The following is a 20,725-nucleotide window of genomic DNA, read 5'->3' as shown; positions in this document are numbered from 1 at the left end:
CGAATATTTCAGTTTTTTATCAATAAACTTTTGTAAAATCAATGGATGGCCAGTGATAAAATAGTCAAATGTACATTCTTCTGAAAAACATATCTTGTTTTTATTTTGAAAATTGACACTGCAAATTGAGAAAGAGTTTTGAACTGCATTTTAGACTTAATACTTACAACATAAAGTATTGGATGTGCAGATACAGGACCTGAAAATAAAATACAATTTAGACAATATTTACATGTGAAGTTGTACTCTCTGCATAACAAACCCATTCCCTTCATTTTTATAAATATTTATAAACTTCACAATTTAATTTGAAGCGAGCGGTTTCTATTCGCTGTTTGAATAAGATTGGGAAATTTACAAATAACATTGTCGCTCACTGTGCTCGATTCTCACCCTCTGAGGATAGAGTGTTAGTAAAAATGTATTGATTGGTTGATTTGATTCAACTGCCATTGAAATTGAAAGGGATGGCTTTGTTGTGCCAAGAATACAATTCCACAGCGTACAAATGAATTTATTTCATTATTCAAGTTTTTAGATATTGTGAAGTCATTATTCTTAAACATAAAGTAAAACAAGCAGCCTATCGGCTGAGATAGCTCCGCTGTTAGCAATGCATATTTCAATTAAAGAACTGAAGACATCATTAGAAAATGAACAATATGAATAGTATCAAAGCAATCGGACTTACAGTTTTTACCAAAAGGTGTCGAAAATATCACTTTTTACCAAAAAATTACAAAAATATTCACCAAAATAAATTAATTAGAGAATTGAAGATATCATCACAAAACGAACAAATCTGAGAGAGGTCCACATGTAGTACCTATATATGTAATATCAAAGCAATCGGACTTACAGTTTTCAACAAGAAGTCGAAAATATCACTTTTTACCAAAAATGACAAAAATATTCACCAAAATTAGAGAACTGAAGATATCATCACAAAATGAACAAATCTGAGAAAGGTCTACATGTAGTATCTATATATGTAATATCAAAGCAATTGAACTATTGGTTTTTAACAAGAAGTCGAAAATATCACTTTTTACCAAAAATTACAAAAATATTCACCAAAATTAGAGAATTGAAGATATCATCACAAAATGAACAAATCTGAGAGAGGTCCACATGTAGTACCTATATATGTAATATCAAAGCATTTGCACTTGCGGTTTTTAACAAGAAGTCGAAAATATCACTTTTTACCAAAAATGACAAAAATATTCACCAAAATTAGAGAATTGAAGATATCAACATGAAATGAACAAACCTAAGAGAGGTCTACCCAAGGTACATATACACCAAGTATCAAAGCATTCAGGCTTGTAGTTTTCAAGAAGAAGTCGAAAAAGTAAAACATTGACACGGACAACGACGAACGACGACGACGACGGACAATCACTCATATGATAAGCTCCGCTCGACAAAGTCGACAGCGGAGCTAACAATAATTGTTAACCAGTCATCTGATTCCTAAGTGTGTTTATATACCCTATATATAAAATATGTTTTTGAAATGCAGTCCCTCACCCCTTTGGCTATTTTTGCCGATTTTTCGTCGCCAGAGCGATTCATGTCCCAAATTTTGGTTCTCCGAGCGTCTCTAATAAATATCCTATCTAACCGCTGAACTGAATTAGCTATATTATGAAAAATTCATAGAAGATTGGGCGAAAATCGTTCGTTTTTGACCTCTACAGTTTTTTGCTCGGAAACGCAAGGGCGATAAGAACGAAGGTCGCTTGGATCAGGCGGTTTTTATTTTTTCGAATCTGTTGTGTGTCTAGAAACATAACAACTTTGTTTTTTGATGAATATAGAACATGCTCTGTTCCAATAAAGGATTTTGATATGCAAATCGAACAATTTTAATAGTTCACTCATGAAGATTGATGATTCGATTGCTGGCCGGGATAGATGTATTTAGTGTTCATTTCTATGTAATATGTCTACACCTGCGATTCTCAATTTTGATGTGTAAAATCATTTCGCTGCTGTGGACTTGACGGCTGACAGATTGTTTTGGTTCTGCGGCTCTCTTGGCATGGGCAACTGATTTTTAAGTTTCTGTTTTTTTAATATTCTGATATTTAATTGGTCGTATTTTGTATATACCACTCAGACACTGACAACAAGTAAACGGGCCGGGACATAGTCAACATGCCAGTGGGACTGGAGAAAGCGTCATCGTACAACATAATAATGAACGAAATGAACATTGCTATCTCATACTTCCGAACAATCTGATATTTATGCTGGATAACAAAGTATACAAGTACTGTCTACGATATACTGCAAAATGAAAATAACATACCTATTTAACAGTTGTTGATTTTTGTACAAAATTCCAAGAACACAAAACAAACAACTGACAACAATCGACAAAACAAAAACACAACACAGTCACTGTAGTCACCAGTAAGAAAAATATACTGTGGAACTCATTGCAAATGTAAATACAAAATAAATGTCAGTAAATACAATATTTATTAATTTGCAGTTCACAGCCTCCAGTATTGCAAAACCGTTAGTTGTGAACTGAACTTTAAATCTCATCAGGATTTCCACATGAAGTTACACAGATAGAAAAAAAATATATACTAAATTCTCTTATTTTGGTGGTATTTTTGTGGGTGTACATGTATGCATTAAAATTATGAAAACCTAAAATTTAATCATAGTACAAATGTAAAGTAAACAAAATTATCGAATGATTTTGGATTTGTTTGGAAAAGTAGCCGAAATACTATGACATTGTCATAGTATGATAGCCCTTGCCATTGTTGGCGATCCGTTCCGCTCAAATACAAGCAACATGTTTTCGGCTGTTGCAATGGTAGGACATGAACGTGAAGCTAACGTCGGTTTATAACTATACGAAGTTCGCAAAAAAAACATTGTCTTTAGAAATCACTTTATTTTATTGCTAGGACGTATTCTGCTGTTAAATTTATTATTTCCAACTGTTTTGTGATAGTATATTCTAGATTGAAGGCAGTTTTTACAGTTCATTCATAGTTCAAAGTTGCGTTGGGATTACGTTGATACAATGCAACAATGTTGGCGCCGGTGATCTCTTACTCGCCTGCCAAGTTTGATGGAAATTGGCTAAGCCAAAAAAATCACAGAAGAATTAATACGTGAAAACACTGGAAATCACACACACACACAATTGATTTTAAGGGCAATCCTAGCGGAGCGGATCGTATAAAATGTGTAAACCAGAGATGCATTCTTAGCACATAAGCAATCAGATATAAATCAATTATTGGAATACTATGTAGTCCCACGAAAAAAAATTTCGACTGAATTTGGAAAACTACATAAAAACAAAGAAATATGGTCACAATATTACTCAAAATTGACATTTGGTTCACTACTTCACCGGTCAAGTCCTGGGAAACATGACGTGTCATACACAATAAAATAAAACTAAAGAACAGTTCTGGTACTTACCTCTGCGGCAGTAACTTCAGATACTGCTGTCGTTGCAAAATAGATAGACCACTTTTCCAGAGAGCCGCCATGATGTTAAATTCGAACTTTGACCTACACTATGCGCCCTCTGTCGGTCACTAGTTTCTAAGGAAACTAAAATGTTGTAAACAACGCCCTGCAAAATGGCGATGGCGAAAGGCATGTCTTCAGAGAGGGTAAGGTTTTACTATTAAATTTAGCACTTGGTCAGTTCAGAATCATTTGTCTACCAGATAAATGTTTAAAAGATATTGTGTTGAGGCGAATTGGCAAATAGTAAAGCCCTAAACAAACTAGCATTGCGTAACATCAATAACAATCCTATCAAATTGTTTTAATTTCAAAACAAGAAATGGATTTTGTAAGTTTTGCACTCTGGTACATTGTGTCATTACTATATATTTACCAAAGCTTTAACAAATTAAATTTTAATAATTCGCCAACATTTAGGATACTGTGACTATCATGTCACGTATTCAATCGTAACATATCACAGAAAATATGCTTTCATTAAGTTCCTTGATCTGTTCAAGGATATATCTGTTCAAGCTATATACTGTAGCTTGCAGTAATTTGTATATGGTGGTGCTGTGTGGGCAATGTATAATTATCACCATAACACACTCCTAATTAATTTTATCACCACCGTCTTCACACTCAGTAATTTATCTCAGAATTGTTATTCTATTACCACGTTATACTGACATAAGGACAAAAATGATTTGAAGCTAAATAAACCATCGCCTGGCACTAATACACCACAAGATTTTACACAGAAGCATAACATTTACAACAATAGCATGTGGTATATCTGACTAGGCAATGGTTTATTGCTTAATTATTATTCCAGCATAACATAAGGACAACATAATAAGAAAATGCTCCAAATTATAGAAACCAAACTGCAACAGTGCAATCTGAACATATCCATAGTCTTATAAAACTAAACTGTTGAACAATTTTAGTTCTACACATATTCTTAATTCTGTAATGCACAGTATATATCATGTAATTTAGTGATGGCACATTTTGAGTTCTGGGAACATAACTTTTTATGCAAGAGTTTGAGTAATAATTTATCTCTACTTACATGACATTTGTATTGAATTTTACAGGGCCCTGCATTGAAGCCTAAGGGGAAAGGGCTTCTAAGGCGTCCACTAGCACCAGTCAAACCCAAGGACTCTGTGTATTTGAAAGACTTTCCTACAGATACAGTTGAGATGTACTTGGCTTCTACAATGACTCCTGATACCAGGGACCAGTTATCTCCTATTCCAAGTGTTGCCCCAAGTTTAGCATCTGGATTTCATGAAAGTGATATCAAACGGAGATCATCTTCCAAAAAAACAGATCAGTATAATAAAACGTATCCACGCTCACCAATGAACACAGTGGACAGTGTATATCTATTAGAAGCACAGTATCGACCAAAAACTGAAGCTGCAACATTCACAAGTACTTCATTGATCAAACCATACAAGCCACGTGGGCCTGATGGGTTACCGCCAAGGCTACCAAAACAAAACCCTGAAATTAAACATGAATTCTTATATACTGACTCATGTGAATATTTACCCAAACCAGAGTTCACATTGGAAGACTTTTTATTGGATCATAATGAAATTAAAATGATGCCAAAGAAACAAATACACCATGCCATGTTATCCAAGCAGAATTTTAAAAAGTTGACAACTTTATTTGCCACGTTCAATAAATTACCTAGACAAGAAAAAGTTAACACATTGGAACTGAAAAGTAAGTATAAAGACATAATTATATACTGTATATCTATAATAAACAAATAACTATATAAAGCCTGGGCCAACAGGGTCATTTGCATATATTAAAATGTATATGGCGATTTGCATAATTTTCACACTATCGTTTCATTTTATGTTGTTGCCCACAAAACTCATGTAACATATAGTCACAGTATTACTTTTTGCATAAAAATCTTATAAAACCATGAAAACTTTGTTGTTTGATGTTTGATACATTTAACTTTGGTTTCTATGAGAAAAAGACTGAAAATATTCTTCGGTGACGTATAGTGAAAAATTATAAGATGGGTAATCCTGATTGTCATAAATTATAAGATGGGTAATCCTGATTGTCATAAATTATAAGATGGGTAATCCTGATTGTCATAAATTATAAGATGGGTAATCCTGATTGTCATAAATTATAAGAAGGGTAATCCTGATTGTCATAAATTATAAGATGGGTAATCCTGATTGTCATAAATTATAAGATGGGTAATCCTGATTGTCATAAATTATAAGATGGGTAATCCTGATTGTCATAAATTATAAGATGGGTAATCCTGATTGTCATAAATTATAAGATGGGTAATCCTGATTGTCATAAATTATAAGATGGGTAATCCTGATTGTCATAAATTATAAGATGGGTAATCCTGATTGTCATAAATTATAAGATGGGTAATCCTGATTGTCATAAATTATAAGATGGGTAATCCTGATTGTCATAAATTATAAGATGGGTAATCCTGATTGTCATAAATTATAAGATGGGTAATCCTGATTGTCATAAATTATAAGATGGGTAATCCTGATTGTCATAAATTATAAGATGGGTAATCCTGATTGTCATAAATTATTAGGAGTTTCTGAAGAATACTATTTATTTTCCATGAAATAATGCTTTTTTATGGAATCTTATTGAAATTGTTTCAAAAATGTCAATTTCTGGCATTTTGTCGCATAATTTTTTATAAAACCATGATTTGTACCTAGTTAAAACACTATAAATGTTTTGGCATTTATCCAAATCTATAATCAGGTAACACATCAAAACAAAATATCGTTAGAAAATTGTCATCTTATTTAATAAGTCAAAATACCCGCAAACATTCTCAAGATGGGTATAACAGTTTATTTATTTATGGTTGACTGGCAGCCATTTTGACCACAGTGTTTTGAGTATATGCCTACTATTGTGATAGCAAACATAGTGTAAATGATATACATAATTCCAGTGTTACAAATATTTTGTTATATTCTGAACTGAACTTGTTACAAATACTGATAAGATAAATGGCATAGATACTAAATGTGTTTTATCTATAACTGTTATGTTAATTAATTGTGTCACATGAGACTTGAGTGAATACATAAAATATCATGAGTCAGTGAATCCAAATTAGATGAAAATGATATATCCACAAATCTATCATTAAAGAATTTCTTTTATTCAAATATATAGCTGATAGTATTCCTAAAGCAACACAACGTGTACCTCAGAGACAGCTTTTGATTGAAATGACATATATATTAAAACAGCATATGAAAGATATAATGGTTTATGATATGCATGGATTGATGCCAGCTGATCCAATATTACCGTAAGTTCTTCATTTTTCAAAGTTTAAAATTTATGATACTCTAATACTGTAAAACCATTTATTTTCACTGGCTTTTCATTATTTTGATGTTTTGAGCAGGGGAACATTGAGTTATGTTGTAATTTTATATGAGACCACAAATCAAAGTTTGTTCAAATATTGTGACATGAAAAAGGTTTTATGTTATTTCACAGTTAATTTTACTCATCAGCGAACATCAGTGAATAATTACAGTAGTTCATATTAGAGATCTCGGCATATGTCAAGACTCAGGACCGAGTCGACGCGTGCCGAAACATGTGTGTGAACGGTCAGGCCGGAAAAAAATATATCTTAGTCATGATAGATGCTTGAGAATGAAATTCGGCACATGTTGAGATTTGCTGTCTGAAGGCACGGCACAAACTGAAATCACGCCCTCAGTGATGAATTTAAGAGAACATATACTAGTATGACATGACAATGGAGGCCGCTAGAGATGGTCGGATGCTGTAGTAATAAATGAATAAAAAAGCAAACCTTTGTCAAGCGCCACATATTTATGTAATACTACAAGCATTTTTTTACTCGCAATGCTACATCAATGAGAAAAAAATAATTGATTTTCGAATCTACATGTGTACGATGACTCATGATAAAAACTTTGACAGCAAATAGATATACTTTCAATATAGCAATTATTATTATTGTCATCATATGCATATCATTTTTCATGTTTGGGTCAAATAACAGATCGAGAAATGGGGGCATGATTTCGGCACGAGCAAAGTGGGAACAAGGTGGGTCTTGACTATTAACGTGAATGCTACTGTTGTAATCCCTCTACAAACACAAAAGATTACACATTTTGGCCTGGGCCGAATTCTCTTACCGTGAACGTAGCAAGTATGTCATTTACTCCTTTGTTTAGAATTTTTGATTGACACAATCAGATTAAAAAACAATAGCTATGTTTTAAAAGGGATTCCTTTCATCTATACAGAGCACCTTGTTACCAGCATTAATTTTGAATGTGTAATAATGTCAACTACATAAGCAACAATGCTTTCCAAGAAGTGAGAGTTTGGCTGATATGTATATCCACTTGTCAATGAAAATATAATGTTTGAAGGCTGATAATAAATCTATCTTTACCGATAGAATTGATTACCCAGACCGAGAGGCTTTATTTACTTCACCAAATCCTAAATACTTCCAAGGATCAAGAAGAAGTCAGTCTCCATTTTGTGAGTATAAAAAATACAACACTTTATGACTGAATTACAATGGTTGTTATCATCGCTTACTTTTCCTCTCATTGAGTGTTGTAATTAATTTTGTCTGTATATTTGGGTTTAATTTCAGTTGAAGAGGATCAATCCAATATGATTACTCCATCTGAATTGGCGATATTAGATTCTTTGGTGAATGGTGGCAAAGCATTAAGTCTCAAAGTGAGTAGAAAATAATGTTTTCCATTGCTTAGCTCCACTGTCATCATAGATAACAGAGCAGAGCTCTTCATATAGGTCTGTTGTCATTTGTCTGTCCATCGTCCGTCAACAATTGCTTTTTCAACTTCTTCTTGAAAACTACCAGCTCAATTGCTTTGATACTTAGGATGTAGGTGTGCTGAGTGGATTTGTATTAGATTTGTTCATTTTGTGATGATATCTTCAATTGTCTATTTTTGTCATTTTTGGTAAAATATGCTATTTTCAACTTCTTCGTGAAAACCACCAGTTCAATTGTCTTTATACTTGGTATGTAGGTATCTTGGATAAACCTCTGTTAGATTTGTTCACTTTATGACAAAACTTTCAATTCTCTATTTTTGGCAAATATTTTTCTAATTTTCGGTAAATGGTCTTGTAAGACAGCAGAGCTATTTTGGCCGTCAGGTTGCTTGTTTAACATTATACATGTATCCAATATTAACATTGTAGACTTCAGTGGTGTCAGGACCATTCTAAACAAAAATAGACTTCAGTGGTGTCAAGACCATTCTAAACAAAAATATACTTCAGTGGTGTCAAGACCATTCTAAACAAAAATAGACTTCAGTGGTGTCAAGTCCATTCTAAACAAAAATAGACTTCAGTGGTGTCAAGACCATTCTAAACAAAAATAGACTTCAGTGGTGTCAAGACCATTCTTAACAAAAATAGACTTCAGTGGTGTCAAGACCATTCTTAACAAAAATAGACTTCAGTGGTGTCAAGACCATTCTTAACAAAAATAGACTTCAGTGGTGTCAAGACCATTCTAAACAAAAATAGACTTCAGTGGTGTCAAGACCATTCTAAACAAAAATAGACTTCAGTGGTGTCAAGACCATTCTAAACAAAAATAGACTTCAGTGGTGTCAAGACCATTCTAAACAAAAATATACTTCAGTGGTGTCAAGACCATTCTAAACAAAAATATACTTCAGTGGTGTCAAGACCATTCTAAACAAAAATAGACTTCAGTGGTGTCAAGACCAATCTAAACAAAAATAGACTTCAGTGGTGTCAAGACCATTCTAAACAAAAATAGACTTCAGTGGTGTCAAGACCATTCTAAACAAAAATAGACTTCAGTGGTGTCAAGACCATTCTAAACAAAAATAGACTTCAGTGGTGTCAAGACCATTCTAAACACAAATAGACTTCAGTGGTGTCAAGACCATTCTAAACAAAAATAGACTTCAGTGGTGTCAAGACCATTCTAAACAAAAATAGACTTCAGTGGTGTCAAGACCATTCTAAACAAAAATAGACTTCAGTGGTGTCAAGACCATTCTTAACAAAAATAGACTTCAGTGGTGTCAAGACCATTCTTAACAAAAATAGACTTCAGTGGTGTCAAGACCATTGTAAACAAAAATAGACTTCAGTGGTGTCAAGACCATTCTAAACAAAAATAGATTTCAGTGGTGTCAAGACCATTCTAAACAAAAATAGACTTCAGTGGTGTCAAGACCATTCTAAACAAAAATAGACTTCAGTGGTGTCAAGACCATTCTAAACAAAAATAGACTTCAGTGGTGTCAAGACCATTCTAAACAAAAATAGACTTCAGTGGTGTCAAGACCATTCTAAACAAAAATAGACTTCAGTGGTGTCAAGACCATTCTAAATAAAAATAGACTTCAGTGGTGTCAAGACCATTCTAAACAAAAATAGACTTCAGTGGTGTCAAGACCATTCTAAACAAAAATAGACTTCAGTGGTGTCAAGACCATTCTAAACAAAAGTAGACTTCAGGACTTCAGTGGTGTCAAGACCATTCTTAACAAAAATAGTCTTCAGTGGTGTCAAGACCATTCCAAACAAAAATAGACTTCAGTGGTGTCAAGACCATTCTAAACAAAAATAGACTTCAGTGGTGTCAAGACCATTCTAAACAAAAATAGACTTCAGTGGTGTCAAGACCATTCTAAACAAAAATAGACTTCAGTGGTGTCAAGACCATTCTTAACAAAAATAGACTTCAGTGGTGTCAAGACCATTCTAAACAAAAATAGACTTCAGTGGTGTCAAGACCATTCTAAACAAAAATAGACTTCAGGACTTCAGTGGTGTCAAGACCATTCTTAACAAAAATAGTCTTCAGTGGTGTCAAGACCATTCCAAACAAAAATAGACTTCAGTGGTGTCAAGACCATTCTAAACAAAAATATACTTCAGTGGTGTCAAGACCATTCTAAACAAAAATAGACTTCAGTGGTGTCAAGACCATTCTAAACAAAAATAGACTTCAGTGGTGTCAAGACCATTCTAAACAAAAATAGACTTCAGTGGTGTCAAGACCATTCTAAACAAAAATATACTTCAGTGGTGTCAAGACCATTCTAAACAAAAATAGACTTCAGTGGTGTCAAGACCATTCTAAACAAAAATAGACTTCAGTGGTGTCAAGACCATTCTAAACAAAAATAGACTTCAGTGGTGTCAAGACCATTCTAAACAAAAATAGACTTCAGTGGTGTCAAGACCATTCTAAACAAAAATAGACTTCAGTGGTGTCAAGACCATTCTAAACAAAAATATACTTCAGTGGTGTCAAGACCATTCTAAACAAAAATATACTTCAGTGGTGTCAAGACCATTCTAAACAAAAATAGACTTCAGTGGTGTCAAGACCATTCTAAACAAAAATAGACTTCAGTGGTGTCAAGACCATTCTAAACAAAAATAGACTTCAGTGGTGTCAAGACCATTCTAAACAAAAATAGACTTCAGTGGTGTCAAGACCATTCTAAACAAAAATAGACTTCAGTGGTGTCAAGACCATTCTAAACAAAAATAGACTTCAGTGGTGTCAAGACCATTCTAAACAAAAATAGACTTCAGTGGTGTCAAGACCATTCTAAACAAAAATAGACTTCAGTGGTGTCAAGACCATTCTAAACAAAAATAGACTTCAGTGGTGTCAAGACCATTCTAAACAAAAATAGACTTCAGTGGTGTCAAGACCATTCTAAGCACGAATAGACTTCAGTGGTGTCAAGACCATTCTAAACAAAAATAGACTTCAGTGGTGTCAAGACCATTCTAAACAAAAATAGACTTCAGTGGTGTCAAGACCATTCTAAACAAAAATAGACTTCAGTGGTGTCAAGACCATTCTAAACAAAAATAGACTTCAGTGGTGTCAAGACCATTCTAAACAAAAATAGACTTCAGTGGTGTCAAGACCATTCTAAACAAAAATAGACTTCAGTGGTGTCAAGACCATTCTAAACAAAAATAGTCTTCAGTGGTGTCAAGACCATTCTAAACAAAAATAGACTTCAGTGGTGTCAAGACCATTCTTAACAAAAATAGACTTCAGTGATGTCAAGACCATTCTAAACAAAAATAGACTTCAGTGGTGTCAAGACCATTCTTAACAAAAATAGACTTCAGTGGTGTCAAGACCATTCTAAACAAAAATAGACTTCAGTGGTGTCAAGACCATTCTTAACAAAAATAGACTTCAGTGGTGTCAAGACCATTCTAAACAAAAGTAGACTTCAGTGGTGTCAAGACCATTCTAAACAAAAATAGACTTCAGTGGTGTCAAGACCATTCTAAACAAAAAATAGACTTCAGTGGTGTCAAGACCATTCTAAACAAAAATAGTCTTCAGTGGTGTCAAGACCATTCTAAACAAAAATAGACTTCAGTGGTGTCAAGACCATTCTTAACAAAAATAGACTTCAGTGGTGTCAAGACCATTCTTAACAAAAATAGACTTCAGTGGTGTCAAGACCATTCTAAACAAAAATAGACTTCAGTGGTGTCAAGACCATTCTAAACAAAAATAGACTTCAGGACTTCAGTGGTGTCAAGACCATTCTTAACAAAAATAGTCTTCAGTGGTGTCAAGACCATTCCAAACAAAAATAGACTTCAGTGGTGTCAAGACCATTCTAAACAAAAATATACTTCAGTGGTGTCAAGACCATTCTAAACAAAAATAGACTTCAGTGGTGTCAAGACCATTCTAAACAAAAATAGACTTCAGTGGTGTCAAGACCATTCTAAACAAAAATAGACTTCAGTGGTGTCAAGACCATTCTAAACAAAAATAGACTTCAGTGGTGTCAAGACCATTCTAAACAAAAATAGACTTCAGTGGTGTCAAGACCATTCTAAACAAAAATAGACTTCAGTGGTGTCAAGACCATTCTAAACAAAAATAGACTTCAGTGGTGTCAAGACCATTCTAAACAAAAATAGACTTCAGTGGTGTCAAGACCATTCTAAACAAAAATAGACTTCAGTGGTGTCAAGACCATTCTAAACAAAAATAGACTTCAGTGGTGTCAAGACCATTCTAAACAAAAATAGACTTCAGGACTTCAGTGGTGTCAAGACCATTCTTAACAAAAATAGTCTTCAGTGGTGTCAAGACCATTCTAAACAAAAATAGACTTCAGTGGTGTCAAGACCATTCTAAACAAAAATAGACTTCAGTGGTGTCAAGACCATTCTTAACAAAAATAGACTTCAGTGGTGTCAAGACCATTCTAAACAAAAATAGACTTCAGTGGTGTCAAGACCATTCTAAACAAAAATAGACTTCAGTGGTGTCAAGACCATTCTTAACAAAAATAGACTTCAGTGGTGTCAAGACCATTCTTAACAAAAATAGACTTCAGTGGTGTCAAGACCATTCTAAACAAAAATAGACTTCAGTGGTGTCAAGACCATTCTTAACAAAAATAGTCTTCAGTGGTGTCAAGACCATTCTAAACAAAAATAGACTTCAGTGGTGTCAAGACCATTCTAAACAAAAATAGACTTCAGTGGTGTCAAGACCATTCTTAACAAAAATAGACTTCAGTGGTGTCAAGACCATTCTTAACAAAAATAGACTTCAGTGGTGTCAAGACCATTCTTAACAAAAATAGACTTCAGTGGTGTCAAGACCATTCTAAACAAAAATAGACTTCAGTGGTGTCAAGACCATTCTAAACAACATGAGTAAAGCTGACACATGAAACTGAGTATCGTGTTGTAACAAATTATGGGGAAATATTTAATATAAAAAATTGAATTCAAATTTCACAGTTTTTTCCCAGTACAATATACTAGTATTTGTTTAGAGAAAAACTGTCTAAAAGTTTTGGAATGATTTTATAGGAATTTAGATATATGGTGAGAACTTGTTATCATAGGAACCAATGATAAATGATAATTTTCATGGAGTTTGTGTGAAAAATACATGTAGTTTGGTCACCATATATTTTTAAACATTTGTATATGGGATTTGTTAACAATAGTATAAAAATAAAACCATAGTGTAAACGTAAATGAAATCCATCATATGTTTTAGTGGTAACCAACTATGTGCTGCATTACTACCAGTAGTTAGTGATTCAAAATTGCTAGTTAATTATTAATTATTGCTAGTCACTGATTGCTATTTAAATGATTACATATTATTTTAGCTGGTATTATTATTATTATCATTATTATTATTATTATTATTATTATTTAGGCTCACTTTATTGAAGAGTTACCAGATGTTTCAGTTCTTTATAATACTCTGCTGTATCTTAATTTATCATTTAATGATTTAAGGGTAAGTTCATTTGATATATTTCTATTACACTAAACTACCAATGATATTAATATGATGTAGTGTTCATATCCCTGCAAATACATTAATCTCATTTTTGCCCACATCTTGACAATTGGTCACAATTTAGTGCATTCTGTCCATTTGCCGTGTAATCTCATAGTCCTAGATAGGAGTCATAGATTTGCCGTGTAATCTCATAGTCCTAGATAGGAGTCATAGATTTGCCGTGTAATCTCATAGTCCTAGATAGGAGTCATAGATTTGCTGTGTAATCTCACAGTCCTAGATAGGAGTCATAGATTTGCCGTGTAATCTCATAGTCCTAGATAGGATTCATAGATTTGCCGTGTAATCTCACAGTCCTAGATAGGAGTCATAGATTTGCCGTGTAATCTCATAGTCCTAGATAGGAGTCATAGATTTGCCGTGTAATCTCACAGTCCTAGATAGGAGTCATAGATTTGCCATGTAATCTCACAGTCCTAGATAGGAGTCATAGATTTGCCGTGTAATCTCAGTCCTAGATAGGAGTCATAGATTTGCCGTGTAATCTCATAGTCCTAGATAGGAGTCATAGATTTGCCGTGTAATCTCACAGTCCTAGATAGGAGTCATAGATTTGCCGTGTAATCTCACAGTCCTAGATAGGAGTCATAGATTTGCCGTGTAATCTCATAGTCCTAGATAGGAGTCATAGATTTGCCGTGTAATCTCACAGTCCTAGATAGGAGTCATAGATTTGCCGTGTAATCTCACAGTCCTAGATAGGAGTCATAGATTTGCCGTGTAATCTCACAGTCCTAGATAGGAGTCATAGATTTGCCGTGTAATCTCACAGTCCTAGATAGGAGTCATAGATTTGCCGTGTAATCTCATAGTCCTAGATAGGAGTCATAGATTTGCCGTGTAATCTCACAGTCCTAGATAGGAGTCATAGATTTGCCGTGTAATCTCACAGTCCTAGATAGGAGTCATAGATTTGCCGTGTAATCTCACAGTCCTAGATAGGAGTCATAGATTTGCCGTGTAATCTCACAGTCCTAGATAGGAGTCATAGATTTGCCGTGTAATCTCACAGTCCTAGATAGGAGTCATAGATTTGCCGTGTAATCTCACAGTCTTAGATAGGAGTCATAGATTTGCCGTGTAATCTCACAGTCCTAGATAGGAGTCATAGATTTGCCGTGTAATCTCAGTCCTAGATAGGAGTCATAGATTTGCCGTGTAATCTCATAGTCCTAGATAGGAGTCATAGATTTGCCGTGTAATCTCACAGTCCTAGATAGGAGTCATAGATTTGCCGTGTAATCTCACAGTCCTAGATAGGAGTCATAGATTTGCCGTGTAATCTCATAGTCCTAGATAGGAGTCATAGATTTGCCGTGTAATCTCACAGTCCTAGATAGGAGTCATAGATTTGCCGTGTAATCTCACAGTCCTAGATAGGAGTCATAGATTTGCCGTGTAATCTCACAGTCCTAGATAGGAGTCATAGATTTGCCGTGTAATCTCACAGTCCTAGATAGGAGTCATAGATTTGCCGTGTAATCTCAGTCCTAGATAGGAGTCATAGATTTGCCGTGTAATCTCATAGTCCTAGATAGGAGTCATAGATTTGCCGTGTAATCTCACAGTCCTAGATAGGAGTCATAGATTTGCCGTGTAATCTCACAGTCCTAGATAGGAGTCATAGATTTGCCGTGTAATCTCACAGTCCTAGATAGGAGTCATAGATTTGCCGTGTAATCTCACAGTCCTAGATAGGAGTCATAGATTTGCCGTGTAATCTCACAGTCCTAGATAGGAGTCATAGATTTGCCGTGTAATCTCACAGTCCTAGATAGGAGTCATAGATTTGCCGTGTAATCTCACAGTCTTAGATAGGAGTCATAGATTTGTCGTGTAATCTCATAGTCCTAGATAGGAGTCATAGATTTGCCGTGTAATCTCACAGTCCTAGATAGGAGTCATAGATTTGCCGTGTAATCTCACAGTCCTAGATAGGAGTCATAGATTTGCCGTGTAATCTCACAGTCTTAGATAGGAGTCATAGATTTGCCGTGTAATCTCACAGTCCTAGATAGGAGTCATAGATTTGCCGTGTAATCTCACAGTCCTAGATAGGAGTCATAGATTTGCCGTGTAATCTCATAGTCCTAGATAGGAGTCATAGATTTGCCGTGTAATCTCATAGTCCTAGATAGGAGTCATAGATTTGCCGTGTAATCTCATAGTCCTAGATAGGAGTCATAGATTTGCCGTGTAATCTCAGTCCTAGATAGGAGTCATAGATTTGCCGTGTAATCTCAGTCCTAGATAGGAGTCATAGATTTGCCGTGTAATCTCATAGTCCTAGATAGGAGTCATAGATTTGCCGTGTAATCTCATAGTCCTAGATAGGAGTCATAGATTTGCCGTGTAATCTCATAGTCCTAGATAGGAGTCATAGATTTGCCGTGTAATCTCATAGTCCTAGATAGGAGTCATAGATTTGCCGTGTAATCTCACAGTCCTAGATAGGAGTCATAGATTTGCCGTGTAATCTCATAGTCCTAGATAGGAGTCATAGATTTGCCGTGTAATCTCAGTCCTAGATAGGAGTCATAGTGTGTTACCTGTCTTCAGTGCACAAAATGTGAAAACATCACAGTATCCTTGTTACAATGGGTAGTGGATTGATGATGACTAGTGGTTGGTGCTCCGTGGTCAGCAATCCAATTTGTTCCTTTCATCAGTTACCTATTCAAGAATTATTTGGACTGCTCTCATTTGCAGGTCTTGTAGTAGAATTGCCTGATTTTCAACATGTGATATTAGATTCACCTGATTTCTCTCAATTATTAACCCCTATCTGGACATGTAATGTAAAAGTACATGCATGGGGCTGGCAGGATAAATCACTTACTCATTATTGAAAAGCAATATTCTGTATCATTCTAACATGAAAACCTGTGTTTATAAATTTCAATGAAATCATTAAACAAACTTGATATCAAAATATGAAAACAAAATGCATGTCCATAATTCTAAATGAGATAAACTAATAATGCATATCTTTATCAATGAAAAATGTCAGTGTGACTCTAGTATAAGATCAAATACAATATAATGTGTGTTTGCTACCAGTGATGCTATGGAGCAGATTACAGATCAAGCTGAATTCATAATTTTGCACTATTGAACATGTCACGCAATGCATTATGGGTGACATTCTCCCATTGTATAGCATGGAAAACTATTATCACCCTGAAAACTCACTAAAATATATGTCAATTATTTGAAATTATTTCACAAGATTAGGATTTGTGTTCATTATATCAAACAACTTCTTCATTCGATGTCACTGAGCACAATTTTGAGGTAAGAAGTGTAAAAATGTCAGTTTGTATTTCCAAAAATTCCCAAATTCCGTATTTTTATGAACCCATTAAAGTGAAAATATGGTGAGCATGACAGTTGAAACTTTATGATGAATGTGTATATGGATAAGCTACCCCAAATGACCTTTTGTTTGTTTGATTTTTTTTTTTCTTTTGGTTTGTATTTTATTGTGTCTTAAATGTTATGTGTTATTTATTTGATAAAATCTGAACAAAATTTCACTATGATTATCATTTTTCTTAGGTTTTCCCAGCTGAGATACTAAATATGCGTAATCTAGAGGTATTAAAATTAAGAAATAACCCAATTAAAGAAATACCACATGACATCTATAAACTAAAACAGTTAAATACATTAGTAATATCTTACAATCAGATATCTTCGCTTCCAATGAGGTAAGTAGCTCACTAACTCTTGTATATAATATTTAGTAAAGACCTCCATAAACTAAATAAAGAGTGACTTTGATGCTTGCTGTAGACAGGTTTCAGTACAATACTATATTCTTGTCTAAATTGTACGATTGGTCTTAATGCATATATTTGTTATTGTTTGCAGTTTATATACATTACCATTGGTCTTTCTTGATGTATCTTATAATAAAATCAAATATTTACCAAATGAAATAAAACAACTACAGTAAGTATACAATATATATTTCACACATTATACTCTCCTATTGTGATTTATTTGCTGGATTTCCACTGGCCCATCTATTGCCTTTGTATTTAGAGGCAACATCAGAGTTTTAAGGTTGAATGAAAAACTTGAATATATTTTATTTGTTTGAAACATTAAAAATTTGACCATGTCCATGAGTCTGCTATGTCTTTCTTTTCTTGATCCTCAAGTGTTATTAGACAAACAATTGTTTAGTCATATTAACCATTAGGGGGACGGGATATATGATTTGATAAGGGATTTCATTCATTTATAAGCCAATTATAGTCTTATAGTTAGGTAATAGTTTTATGATATAAGGTTACTGAATTTATTTTCTTTTAGCTACATAAGAGAATTGAATCTAGAAGGTAATCAGCTGGCTGCTTTACCAAGTAATGCGCTCAAGTTCAGATATCTTCGTTATCTCAAAGTCAAGAACAATTTCATGCATCCTCTCTTTTGGAAAGAGAACAGCACAAACCAACCACAGGTGTGTCTCTACAGACTGCCCTTCTCTGCTGTCACCATGTATATAACTCTTTTGAACTAATATTTACTGTAGTCCTTCATTGCTATGGAACGAGTGCAATGCACAGCATCTAAACAATACTGTCAGTATTTGCATTCCTTTCCACATTGCAGTAAGATCACTGTTACTATGTGGATAATCATGTTTATTTTCAAAAAGAACTGCTGTATGTGAAGGGTAAAATGATTTTAGTTTTGTCAATATAATTGTATTGCCAAGTGCATGCAGCACACATTGAGAAAGCAGCAGTTGGAAGAAGGAAAGACTGGGTATTACTGTAAGGTCATCATCTGTTGTAGTAACTATGGAAACAATTATTTGGAACTTGCCTCAGGATACTACTGCATAGCACACATTGTATTTTCAGTAGTATCACAATTGCTTATCATGGTCAATAGAATTTGATTTGTTTTTCTATCCTTTAACAGCGTTTGTCTGACATGGCTGCTTTGATAGTAAAACAACGGCGTATAAATGAGACACATCAACGTGTGATTCCTGACAATATTAACCATATTCTAAACAGGTAATGTAACATAATACACTGTGCAGTACTATAACACAGTAAAATGATTGACAACTCATGTTGCATTGGTACAGAGAATTATAACCAGTATTTTACAATGATGCTGTTGTTTGTGTCAACCAGGACTCAAATTTCAAAATTATTTACTTATATCAATTTATTATAATCTACAGAGACAGTTTATAAACGTATTTTATACATTTTTTGTTTCCAGTCAGTCAGTGTGTGATTGTTGCAAGGGACCTATGTATGGCAGTGGGTTACGTCAAATTCGTCCTTGCAGTAAAGCATTTGGGATACGCAATCTACCGTTCTACTTCATGTCATGTTCACCGTATTGTAGCAGTCTTTTCATGAAGAGTACAGAGTCTTTGTCAGAGTTATTGTATGAAGATGAAAGTGAAGAAGATATTGCAAAATAAATGAATACTATATACTGTATTATAAAAACCACTATGAAATCAATGTATTCATACCATGCATGTATATCTGGTGGTTGCAGTGATGAATCAAAGCTGAATGATGTATCTTAACATATATATTATTTACAATTGATATTCAACATCAAATAACAATACAAGTGGTGCAGACAAAATGCTGTTTTTTCATTGTGAAAATGTGTTATTTTGAATTGTATTTTGAGAAAAAATAACTAAATGAATAAAATATACAGAATCTTTGCAACAAATACTATTCTGTGCTTTATTTTTATTTTTGAGTGAATTAATCTGGATGAGCAGTCACTTTCATTTGTATATTTTGTCATCAACTTACACTTTATCTTGGCTGCTATATATAATGACCTATGAGGTCATGAACTTGAATTTGTCTCTTGTCATATATATATACATCCTGACCTTTATGAGGTCACACACTTGAACCTGTATCTTGTCATACAATATGACCTATATGAGGTCACACACTTGAACCTGTATCTTGTCATACACTATGACCTCTATGAGGTTACAAACTTGAACCTGTATCTTGTCATACACTATGAACTCTATGAGGTCACAAACTTGAATCTGTATCTTGTCAAACACTATGACCTCTATGAGGTCACAAACTTGAACCTGTATCTTGTCATACACTATGACCTCTATGAGGTCACAAACTTGAACCTGTATCTTGTCATACACTATGACCTCTATGAGGTTACAAACTTGAACCTGTATCTTGTCATACACTATGAACTCTATGAGGTCACAAACTTGAATCTGTATCTTGTCAAACACTATGACCTCTATGAGGTCACAAACTTGAACCTGTATCTTGTCATACACTATGACCTCTATGAGGTCACAAACTTGAACCTGTATCTTGTCATACACTATGACCTCTATGAGGTCACAAACTTGAATCTGTATCTTGTCATACACTATGACCTCCACGAGGTCACAAACTTGAACCTGTATCTTGTCATACACTATGACCTCTATGAGGTTACAAACTTGAACCTGTATCTTGTCATACACTATGAACTCTATGAGGTCACAAACTTGAATCTGTATCTTGTCAAACACTATGACCTCTATGAGGTCACAAACTTGAACCTGTATCTTGTCATACACTATGACCTCTATGAGGTCACAAACTTGAACCTGTATCTTGTCATACACTATGACCTCTATGAGGTCACAAACTTGAATCTGTATCTTGTCATACACTATGACCTCCACGAGGTCACAAACTTGAACCTGTATCTTGTCATACACTATGACCTCTATGAGGTCACAAACTTGAA

General features: G+C 34.3%; 2 protein-coding genes across 2 annotated transcripts in view; one reads left to right on the top strand and one right to left on the bottom strand.

Annotated features, from left to right (window-relative positions):
- LOC100367445 (methylcrotonoyl-CoA carboxylase subunit alpha, mitochondrial-like) overlaps window positions 1–3,554 on the bottom strand; it is a 44,600-nt gene extending 41,046 nt beyond the window's left edge. The window contains exons 1-2 of the mRNA XM_085498453.1: window positions 3,460–3,554; window positions 168–199 (exon numbers count right to left, since the gene is read on the bottom strand). Coding sequence (XP_085354579.1) covers window positions 168–199; window positions 3,460–3,530 — 103 coding nt within the window. The 5' untranslated portion in view covers window positions 3,531–3,554. The remainder of the gene's footprint in view (window positions 1–167; window positions 200–3,459) is intronic.
- Window positions 3,555–3,597: 43 nt separating this feature from the next.
- Window positions 3,598–19,669, top strand: LOC100367292 (uncharacterized). The gene is made up of 11 exons (XM_006824937.2): window positions 3,598–3,656; window positions 4,596–5,238; window positions 6,709–6,847; window positions 7,988–8,073; window positions 8,192–8,280; window positions 13,799–13,882; window positions 17,507–17,658; window positions 17,822–17,902; window positions 18,269–18,416; window positions 18,884–18,981; window positions 19,196–19,669. Exons 1-11 carry the CDS (start codon window positions 3,624–3,626, stop codon window positions 19,401–19,403), a joined length of 1,761 nt encoding a protein of 586 aa, XP_006825000.1. The 5' UTR covers window positions 3,598–3,623; the 3' UTR covers window positions 19,404–19,669.
- The last annotated feature ends 1,056 nt before the right edge of the window (window positions 19,670–20,725 follow it).

The sequence above is a fragment of the Saccoglossus kowalevskii genome, chromosome 1 (genome assembly GCF_978046115.1).
Source record: "Saccoglossus kowalevskii chromosome 1, keSacKowa6.1, whole genome shotgun sequence".
In the NCBI taxonomy this organism is placed as follows: domain Eukaryota; kingdom Metazoa; phylum Hemichordata; class Enteropneusta; family Harrimaniidae; genus Saccoglossus; species Saccoglossus kowalevskii.
This window is presented reverse-complemented; position numbering and strand designations above follow the sequence as displayed.

Coding starts and splice junctions, on each gene's coding strand:
- LOC100367292 (XM_006824937.2), top strand. CDS start 3,624: ATGGCGATGGCGAAAGGCATGTCTTCAGAGAGG. Junction 17,903..18,268: donor AATGAAATAAAACAACTACA/GTAAGTATACAA, acceptor ATTTTCTTTTAG/CTACATAAGAGAATTGAATC. Junction 18,982..19,195: donor ATTAACCATATTCTAAACAG/GTAATGTAACAT, acceptor TTTTGTTTCCAG/TCAGTCAGTGTGTGATTGTT.